The sequence below is a fragment of the Gavialis gangeticus genome, unplaced genomic scaffold (assembly GCF_001723915.1).
Source record: "Gavialis gangeticus isolate Ggan-Ray unplaced genomic scaffold, GavGan_comp1, whole genome shotgun sequence".
NCBI classification, from domain to species: Eukaryota; Metazoa; Chordata; order Crocodylia; family Gavialidae; genus Gavialis; species Gavialis gangeticus.
In genome coordinates, this window is record NW_017729022.1 from 149,085,367 (window position 1) to 149,095,250 (window position 9,884).

The 9,884-nt window shown below is 44.1% G+C and overlaps 1 protein-coding gene across 1 annotated transcript in view; it reads right to left on the reverse strand.

Annotated features, from left to right (window-relative positions):
• Positions 1-4,404: 4,404 nt before the first annotated feature.
• MSH2 (mutS homolog 2) overlaps positions 4,405-9,884 on the reverse strand; it is a 90,780-nt gene continuing 85,300 nt past the window's right edge. The window contains exons 15-16 of the mRNA XM_019516310.1: positions 7,940-8,112; positions 4,405-4,812 (exon numbers count right to left, since the gene is read on the reverse strand). Of these exons, the coding sequence (XP_019371855.1) occupies positions 4,642-4,812; positions 7,940-8,112 (344 nt within the window). The 3' untranslated portion in view covers positions 4,405-4,641. The remainder of the gene's footprint in view (positions 4,813-7,939; positions 8,113-9,884) is intronic.

Genomic DNA, 9,884 nt, shown 5'->3' on the forward strand with positions numbered 1-9,884 from the left:
AATACCAACATACAGGTGATCTAGAAATTGCTCACTGCAGAGTTTTTTGCCCCACTCAGAACCAGGACACTGGACTAGATTGACAGTGAGTCTGATTCCCTAGTACAGGGGTGGCCAACTTGTGGCAAGCATGCCAAAGTAGCATGGAAAGCCTCTCTGCGTGGCACAAAGAAGAACAAGGAGAGACATGCAGCACAATAGCAGATAGGGCAGGAAGCAGAAAAGAGAGCAGCAGGTGGGCAGGGAGCACACAGTGAGAGGCAGAAAGGAGAGCAGATTGGGAAGAGTATAGAGCAGGAAGCAGAGCAGCAGGTCAGGCAGAGGAAGGGGATTGGAGTGGCACTTGGAGAGGGTATGGAGCTAATCTGTGGCACACTTGCCAAAAAGTTTGGTTCCGATTGCTACCGTCATCCAGACGGAATCTTTCATTTCCTATGGTTATTCTTTCTTGCATTGTCAAAGCCTAAAGTCATGCTGACCTCAGTGGGTAATAACTGTGATCATTGCCTTATTTGTTTTTAAACTGCTTGAATGTATTACCACAATATGAAGCAACCAGCGATGGTTTAACCATAGACATTAGGACCAAATAGATCATCAGGAAGATGCTTTGGCAAGTGCCAGCTATTTACTCTGCTAGCATTCAGCTTGGCACACCTGCTTGTCAAATTCACCACTTCCTTACAGAATCAGAACAATTGCACCCTATAAAACAGCTATAAACAGTTGCCATCCCAGATGCGCAGTGCACTCCCCACACCTTATCCCATAAAAAGCCAGATGCTCACCACATTTTCACCCCCAAGACATTTAACTCCTCTAAACAGAATGTAAAATTTCTCCCTGCCCAAACTGCATGTCTTATTCTATTTGGCCAAAGCTCCCTACTGCGTCTGGATGCACATTATTTAGACTGTCCACAGTACAGTTCTAGGAAGAAAGGTCCACAGCTGTACTGCACCAACAGCACCAATAATATAGACAGGAGTCTGGGGGTACTGGTGTTTCTGTTACTATCAAGCAAATCTGAGAAGCTTGTCAGCTACCAATGGCCAGTATCTCCCCTGCTTATTATTGCAATACAAAAATAAATCTGCCTATAAAGCCACCTATTGTTCTAATCTATTCCGATGAAGAGTAGTTAAAGTAATCAAGGAAAAATGGCATCTTTAAGAGAAACTAATTTCAGCAGTGTTCAATAATGACCTTTCTTTTCACCTCCAAAAATGGTTTCTTCCTAAACAGCTTTCTAAATGAAAAGCAACTACACAGATTACAGATATTGTCCATCCAACAAGGATCCAGTGCCAAGTGTTCTGAAAATGCGGGTATGAACTGGGGGGGGGGGGAAATAAAATTTCATTTTTTACCCAAGACTGACAGTAAGGGGCCTCAAACTTTCTTGATAACTACACTATAGCTGGGAAGCTTTGATGATCTTTGTATTCTTGGCACATTTGTTGTCATTACAGATGATTTCCTGGCACAGCTCCTTTGAAGAGGAAAAAAAAGCAGCTTAATTTGAATTAGAACAAATGGACATTCTCCCCCTCGCAGGAACAACGCATCGAAAGGAAAGGGAACATTACAAGCTTCAACTGACAGAATTTCCTACTCTTGTTTGTTGAATGGTTTTTCCAACCCCTAGGCGCCACCTTGGATTATAGCAACACTTGGATCTACAGATGCAAAGGGGTATTTCCCCAGTGGGTTTATGTACTGCCCTGACTGTATCCTCTTCTCACTTCATCCTGGGCACCACTGGCTCCTTAAAAACAGCTGTACTCTTCGGATTTATCATCACCTCAGCTGCTTCTGGAGGTTCTACAGTACAAACAGGGAAGCAACTTAAATTGATAGTCTCTAAGGCTAAAACCAGACATCAGATTTCTCCAAGGAGAAAGCCTGTTGTCCTGGGATTCTGCATCCATACAATCCCACTTTAAGTACCTGTGAGGTATGCAAGATAATGCACACTAACACTTTCCCCCCCAGACAATCAAAGCTCATTTGAGTTACCTGCCATTTATTCCAAGGATAAACTACATGCGTATATGGTTGTGCTGCTCTTCCTTTGTATCAGGTTGAAGCTGATCCATAACTGCTTCCAACACCACCTCTGTTTTTAGCCTAGTCGTATTAACATGTGCTTCCTGCAGTCCCTTCAGAGTACCTGATGAAGTAAGTTGCTGCTTACTTCAGGCTGAACAGACTAAATCTGATTCAGTTAGTCGGTAACTTTGGAGTTAGACTAGGGGTTTTCAACCAGGGGTACGTGTACCTCTGGGGGTACTTGGGATGGCCTCAAGGGGTATTTGGCAGTGGGCACTGCCACCAGCACTTCTGCCGCCACCATGCTGCCAGCACACTCATTGATTGGCCACTGGGGAACCCCCCCACCAACTGGCCGCGGGGGGGGGGGTGTCTCCCCTGCTCATTGACTGGCTGCTGGCACCAGGGGTATACTGACCCAAAAAGTTTGAAAACCCTCAAATTAGACTTAGTGATGACAGAACAAGGAGCAATGGTGCCAAGTTGCATCAAGGGACATTTAGGTTGGATATTATGAAAAACTTTCTCCCTAGAAGGGTGGTGAAACACTAGAATGGGTTACCCTGTTAGGTTTTTAAGGCTCAGCTGAACTAAGCCCTGGCTGGAACAATCTCCATCAGGATGGTCCTGCTTTAAGGGACTAGATGCCCTCCTGGGGTCCCTTCCAACCCTAATATTCTGATTCTATGGGGTGCAGATCTAACCCACCTTCTGCCTGACTTGAGACTAACATGGCTAACTACCTCTCCCTGTGTCTGAAGAAGCCAAGCCAACTCCTGCTCTTCATTTGCCTTGGTAGTAGAGCAGGCCTTCTGTGGAGTCCCCACATAGGGCAGCAGTGGAGATGGGTGAGCATGCTGCAGCTGTGGAACTCTTCAATGGATGAGGAGGGGAGCAGGTGGCACAAGCATCTGCCTACTGGATTGTATCATCATTCCAATAAAGAACAAGGCTTATTGCTGTTGCTAAAGAAATCCACTTGAATATTGTAACTTCACATAAGCAAATAGCCCACCAGCTCATTTTCCTAGAAGGCTTAAGTAGGTTAATATCACTTGCAAACTTCAAAGACTGCTAGTTCTTTCTAGAAACAGCAAAAGCAGGTTGATCTATTGCAAATCTTGTGTTCCAATGTGAATTTTAATTCCATAACATTTTTAATTGATTCTTTCCGAATACATATATGGTTAAGAATATTTGCATGGATTAATAAATGTAGCTACTTTGGCATTGCTTTATACAATTCTACTCTGCCTGATAAACCTGTGTAAACTGAATATATGCACTGACTGTGCTCTACTGTGTGGGCAATCTTTTCTTTTTTAGTACAGTATTCTATTTTAAAATGAAAACAGGGCATTATAGCAGAGTTCAGGAACTACACTTGATCTGAACAGAGAAGGCCAAGAAGCGTTGTGAAGAAACATTCTTCACAACAAACCAACTTTTGCCTATTACAGTTGGAATACCACACTTGTTTTCTACATTCTTGGTTTCATTAAAGAATTTTTTGCCAACTTCAAGGTTATCCAGATAAACTTGTTTCTATTGTTTTTTTAGCAGCTTGCAGCCACCAACATCATTAGAATACACTGATTTAATCTGTGGACAGCACACATCAAGGATTCATCTCTGTCATCTGCAACAGAAATTTTATTTTACTTTTGTAGTCTCAAAGACAAAGTGCCACTTTTTTTTTCTATAAAGCTTCTGAAATGGACAGTTCTAACTATATAGTTAAAGCACTGTACCACCACCATGGAAGGTACTAGATTTAGGCAAGAACTGCAGGCAAATTTGCATCTTGATATGTTACAAAACCTCTCACGGAGTGTATTAACATGAATTAATCTTTGCCCTTCAGCCTGCATGAATCTGTTTCCACATGCACATGAAAGCTGACTGTTGTTACAGTCCAAGTACTAGTTGTTCTTATTACAAAACTACCACCCAACTGGCAGTCTCTGGACAATGAAGATGTCACTGAACAGGAAGTAGTGTGCGCAAGGCTGGCATAGTACTTCCTTGCACTATGTCTAGTTCAAGCAAGTGTAAACTCTCTTTGCATTTTTAAAAAATAGTTTCGGTTAAATATCAAGTCATTAAATGGTAATACCTCAAAAAAATTTTAACCATAGCACTAATAGTTATATTAACATTTTGGACTAGGAGATGCAATATTACCAATAAATAATCCTGAAAAAGAACATCTGTCAATTTTGTACCCGAGCAGGTAGTTTTCTTACCATATACAACACTTTGCTATATGTAATTTGAACAGTTCCATTGTTTGGCACATCCCGTTTCAGTCAGATTTTATGACTCTTTGTTGAAGTAGCATTAATACTTTCCCAACATTAGGAAAACAATTTTATTGAAAATTTTGAAAAAAAAATCACAGATAATCATTACTAAGTTATTAAGCTAGTACAGTATGTACTCTGACAGTTTCAAAATTTTACACAGAGAGAAAAAAATTGCACTAGTGATCAATGCAAAGTATTATAAAGTCTAAACCTTACAAGACAGAAAATGATAGTTCTTGCAATTTAAAACATACTCTTAATGAAATGTCTCATTTGGCTTTTTTCATGAAGTGGCTTTTGTTCGGGCAATAACTTCATTTACAAAACTGTTATTCTTTGCCAGCACTCCAGCTTTCAGTTGTTTCAGTTTCGTTCTGATGTCTTCCTCAGACATGTCTGTCAACGGCAATGCTTTCACTTGATAAACAAAGTCCTGAATTATTTTCTCACCTTCCTGAAAGAAAAAAATGAATGTGTAATTAGTCCTTAAGGCTACTCCTTCCAACATCTCTCCAAGAAAACAGTGGGGTTCTGTTTAGCAGTAAAAAAATGTCTAAAGGCCAAAGGCTGGTATTTTGGCATTTGTTGCTCTTTTGGCAACAGCTATATCAATGTGTATCAATGTGCACTTTCACTTAACAATCTGTGAACAAAAACATTTGTTGCTATGTGGAGATAGGCTTTTGTCTGTGGCTGCAGGGGACTGAATGAGGCACAATGGCCTTAGACTGCAACAGAAGATATTTATATAGGAAATCAGAAATAATTTTCTAACTATGAGAGTGGTCAAGCACTGAAACAGGCTACCTAAAGAAATTGTGGAATCTCAATCCTTGGAAATTTTCCCTGGGAAGTTGGTTCCAGATTTTGGCCACCCGAACTGTAAAATATTACCTTCTGATCTCTAACCTAAACCTATACTCCATCAGCTTATTACCGTTGTTCCTCATCACTCCAGGTGGTGCTGGGGAGAAAAGGGCTCTAGCTATTTGCTGTTGATCTCCCCTGATGAGTTTGTAGGCAGTTACCAGGTTCCCCCTCAGCCTCCTCTTGCTGAGGCTGAACAGGTTCAGGTCCCTCAGTCTCTCCTCGTAGGGCCTGTCCTGCTGCCCTCTCACCAAGCGGGTGACCCTCCTCTGGACCCTCTCCAGGTTGGCCACATCCCTCTTGAAGTGTGGCACCCAGTACTGGATGCACTGCTCCAACTGCGGCCTGACCAAAGTTGCATAGAGGGGGAGTATCACCTCTCAGGACCAGCTTGAGATGCACTTTTGGATGCATGACGAGGTATGGCTGGCCTTGCTGGCTGCGGTCTGGCATTGGTGGCTCATGTTCATCTTGGAGTCAACAATGACTCCAAGAACCCTTTCTGCCTCTGTGCTTTTAAGAGGGGAACTTCCCAGGGGAACACCTGGGGAGAAGGAATCCACAGGATACATACAGATGTATGCTGCGGATTCCTTCTCCCAAGGTGTTTAGTCAGAGATGATCCTGTTTTGAAGCAGCGGGCTGAACTAGATGACCTTGTGAGGTTCTTTCCAACCCTACTTTTCTATGATCCTATGATTAACCCATGATTAATCCTCTGATCTATGATCTTATGATTAAAGTTGCTAGGTGTGTGAAATGCTGTATGTTTTAAGAACCTGATAGTCTGAAAGGATGAATTTACTATGTGTGTTTCATATTTAATCTCCGCTCATAATTTTAGTTCTGGAGCTGGGTACCAGGTGCATACGAAGACTGGTCCAATCCCTGTAATCAGTAGCAGCTTTACCACCTCGACTAGATACTGGGGTGCTAAACTGCAAACAGAAAAATGTTTTTAACACTCCAAGGGAAAGGAGAGTTTGTTACCAAGCAACCAAAGACTGGCAGTCACTAAGGAGAACAGGTTAAAACGAAGACTTATGTACTTGCCTTTAAGGAAAGGCTAAAAGTGGAAATTTTTTAAGTGATAAGCAGGGATCCTGGTTTTCTCTGATAAAAACAATGTGCAAATTCTCTGATAAAAACCCCAAAATCCACGATTAAAATGAAACACCATTATACATAGGTACAATTGAACACAATGTTTTATTGAGATACTTATAATTTTAAAGTGATTTGGAAGCCTACAATCACTATAGTAAAATAAATTCTAAGTACCTATAAATTTTGGTATTTGATTTTGTTTTTTTATCATGGAAAATCAGGGCTCCTTCTGCCCCCTTAGCTTACCAGGAGGCAGGTCCAGGCCCCTCACTCCCAAGTCACAATCTCCCAGTCCTGCTAGTGACCCTCACTCCCCACAAACAGCCCCCTCACCCCTGCTGGTGTCCCTCACCTCCCACCCCTCCAGCCCTGCTGAAGGGGCCCCAAGTTGCCAGGGCTATGGGGCCAGGGACCCTGGTCTGCAGCCCCTTGCCCCCCACAGCAGCACCTGAGCCCTGGGTGCCACTCACAGGAGGCAGCGGTTGCTGCGTCCTGAGTGGGGACCCCAGCTCCCCCTCCCCCACAGGCAGCATGGCCAAAGTGGAGCCCATAGAGGGGGAGGCAGGTGCAGGCTCAGGCAGGGGAGAAGGGGGGCTGGCTCCCTGCTGCTGCGCACACACCCAGGGGGCAAAGGGAGGACGTGCCCCCAGATCTGTGCACAGGACGGCTGTGAGCTGCCCTCTCCCAGGGCCTCCGCAGCCCAGCAGGGTTAGGCAGGGAAGCTTGTTGCAGCCGCTGTGAGCCCCACACTGCCCTGGCGATGCGCCTGCTGCCCGCCCCAGAGCAGGGGGGCAGCAATGTGGGATTGTGCCCCTCGCTGCTCCGGGGTGGGCAGATCCTGCCCACCAGGCTGTGGAGGCCCCGAGGGAGAGCAACAGAGTGGGGAGCCCAAGCCTGTAGAGGGCAGCCTGCCCCTGCCCTGCACACAAATCTGGGGAGCATCCCCCCCATCCATTCAGGAGTGCGCACAGCAGCAGGGAGCTGGCCCCATCCCCACCACCTCCCAGATGAGCTGTCCACAGCTCCGTCCCACCCCCTGCCAGGGCCCTGTGGCTGTGTATTGCAGCCCTGGGCCTAAGCTCCAGAAACTCTGCCAGTCTGCAGAGAGCTATCTGCAAAAGAACAAAATCTCTATTAAAATGAAAAATCTCTATTAAATTCTATTAAAATGAAAAATCTGCACTTTTCTAAGGTAAAAGGGAAAATCCACAGTTTTTTCCTTTTTGCCAGCCATCAGGTTTCTAATGCAAAACCACTACATTAGAAAGGTAACATTACATTCCTATGGTTTACTTTTTACTACTGGACTAACAAAATTAGTCTGACAGAGCATTATTTATTGAAATAAGCTACACGAAGGAGTCACCAAAGTGAAATCTATTTTTATGGAGAAGATGCCTGATTAGGTCCATTTAAATTCAGACTAATCAAAACCAAAGCCCACTCCCTAGATACTCACTGAACTTCAAGAATGAACTCTGAAGCCAGACCATTTTTATAATGGGGCAAACTGGCACTTTAGCATGAATTGTGCTTTGGGGAAGTTTTGTTCCCAAGTTATTCAGTTTCAGTTTGTCTAGCTTAAACATATTTTTATGTCAGCCAACCTGTTTTTCTCGGTAGCATCTCTTCACTGCTGGCTCTCCTTCAGATTCCTTGGGCTCTCCAATGTTTTGGAATTCCTCCAGCTCCAGAGCTTTCTCTTTTGCACTCTCTATTACATGTTTTGGAAAAGCAACAAGCTCTGCCACGTGTATCCCAAAGCTCTGGTCACAAACACCTGGAAGAAAATAACAAGTCAATTCTCAGAAAACAATATGTATGATGTATTAGATCATATGAACAAGCCCTAAATGCTCAGTTTTCAAGAGCTGACTGATCTTGTTCGACTCTCCTAATACCTTCCAATTTACAAACATTTGATCTATGTTTAATAAGGAAATGTGCATTTATTTGATTACAGAGAGGTAGTTAAGCTGAGCTGGTCTGACACACTTTAATTACAGTGCATTGGAGCAGACTTGATTAATCTAGTCTGCTGGAGTGCGGTAGTTCCTGTGCTCCTGCAGGCTTCTGCATCTCATGTATTAGCATCCCCACACCTAAAAATGGTGGCAGGGTCACTTGAACTAAAGCTTGTTGAATGAGCTTTAGTTCAAGTGCCCCTGCCACAATTTTTAAATGCAGGGACACTGATACATGAGACACTAGGGCGCTTTAATTACACTGGCTCTCGTCGCCACTCTAAAGCGCCACCCCCCTCCATCTCCAGAGCGCATGTAAAAATCCTAAAGGTGCATCGATACCATGCCTTCTGTTTGATTACAACCCTAGCTGACCACATAAAAGGGAAAATGTCTTTACGTACAAAAATATTTCCAATACCTTAAAAAATATTTCTAATTTTTTTTTAGTGTATTTGAATTTCCTAAATTTCAATCAAGTGTTTTCGTATGCAGCTCTGCAGCATATTATCAGCTATGCCAAGATTTAAACCCATCCTTGTTGACTGCAGTTACTTTAATAGTACACATTTCCTCAGTACGGAAGTATGGGAGGTTTGGGGGGGGGGGGTTGTTGTTGTTTTTTTAAGGTATGCCAAAACCTCTTACTTTGCACCTCACTGCAATTAAATTCACTGACATAAAGTACCATGTGTACTACAGAGATGTGTAAGAGACAAAAATAAATACCTCGTTTGCTCTGATTGTTAAATATCTCATTTGCTCTTATGTCAGAATAAGCACCTAAAGAGCAATTTTCATTATCAGAAGCCCTTCTTGGTACATTATCAACTCCAGGCCTGGATTCATGCTGCTGGCCTGACAGGCCCTCTACCTACTCTGTGAAGAATCCAAGTAGGACACCAGAGCTAATACTAGTAGGTATGGACTAAAAACTGGTTAAGGGATGAAAAAGCAGCCTAATAAATAGGCAGTGACCAACAAGGGGAAATAATGGTAAGGTCCCCCAGGACTAAGGTTTTGTCAGTATATATGAATATATTTATCAATTATCTAAAAGGATGAAGGGAAGATTGAAAAGGAAAAAACCTACCGAGGCCTAGAGAGATTACTGAAGAACTTCAAAATAGAGGTGCACCGATGGATCGGTACAGATATAAAGAAAATCTGCTGTATTGAATATTGGCCCAATGAGGTTGATAAATGCCTGTGCTGCACACAGCTGCAGTACAGCACTGAAGCAGCCAGAAGCAGAGCCAACAGCATGGAGAGCTGCCTCCAGCTGGTCAGCCCAGTGTGGTAGAAGGGGAGGGGGGAGAGAAGAGGTGTGGAGGGGGGCAGAGCAACACCTCCCACAGTGAGGGAGGGGGCAGCAGCAGCAGCAGGCACTGCCCAGGCAGGGTGAGGAGGGGCAGAGCTGCAGCTCGTGCCTGCAGCCTGGGAGGGCGTGGGAGGGGTGGGAGGGGCCTATGTCCCTGGAGCTGCACAGGGTGGAGTGGGGTGGGTTGCAGCCGAGGCTGTGCAGGGTACTTCTCGGCAGGGGCTGGGCTTGGAGCGGGTGCCAGCAGCACTGGGAGGATGCTGCATC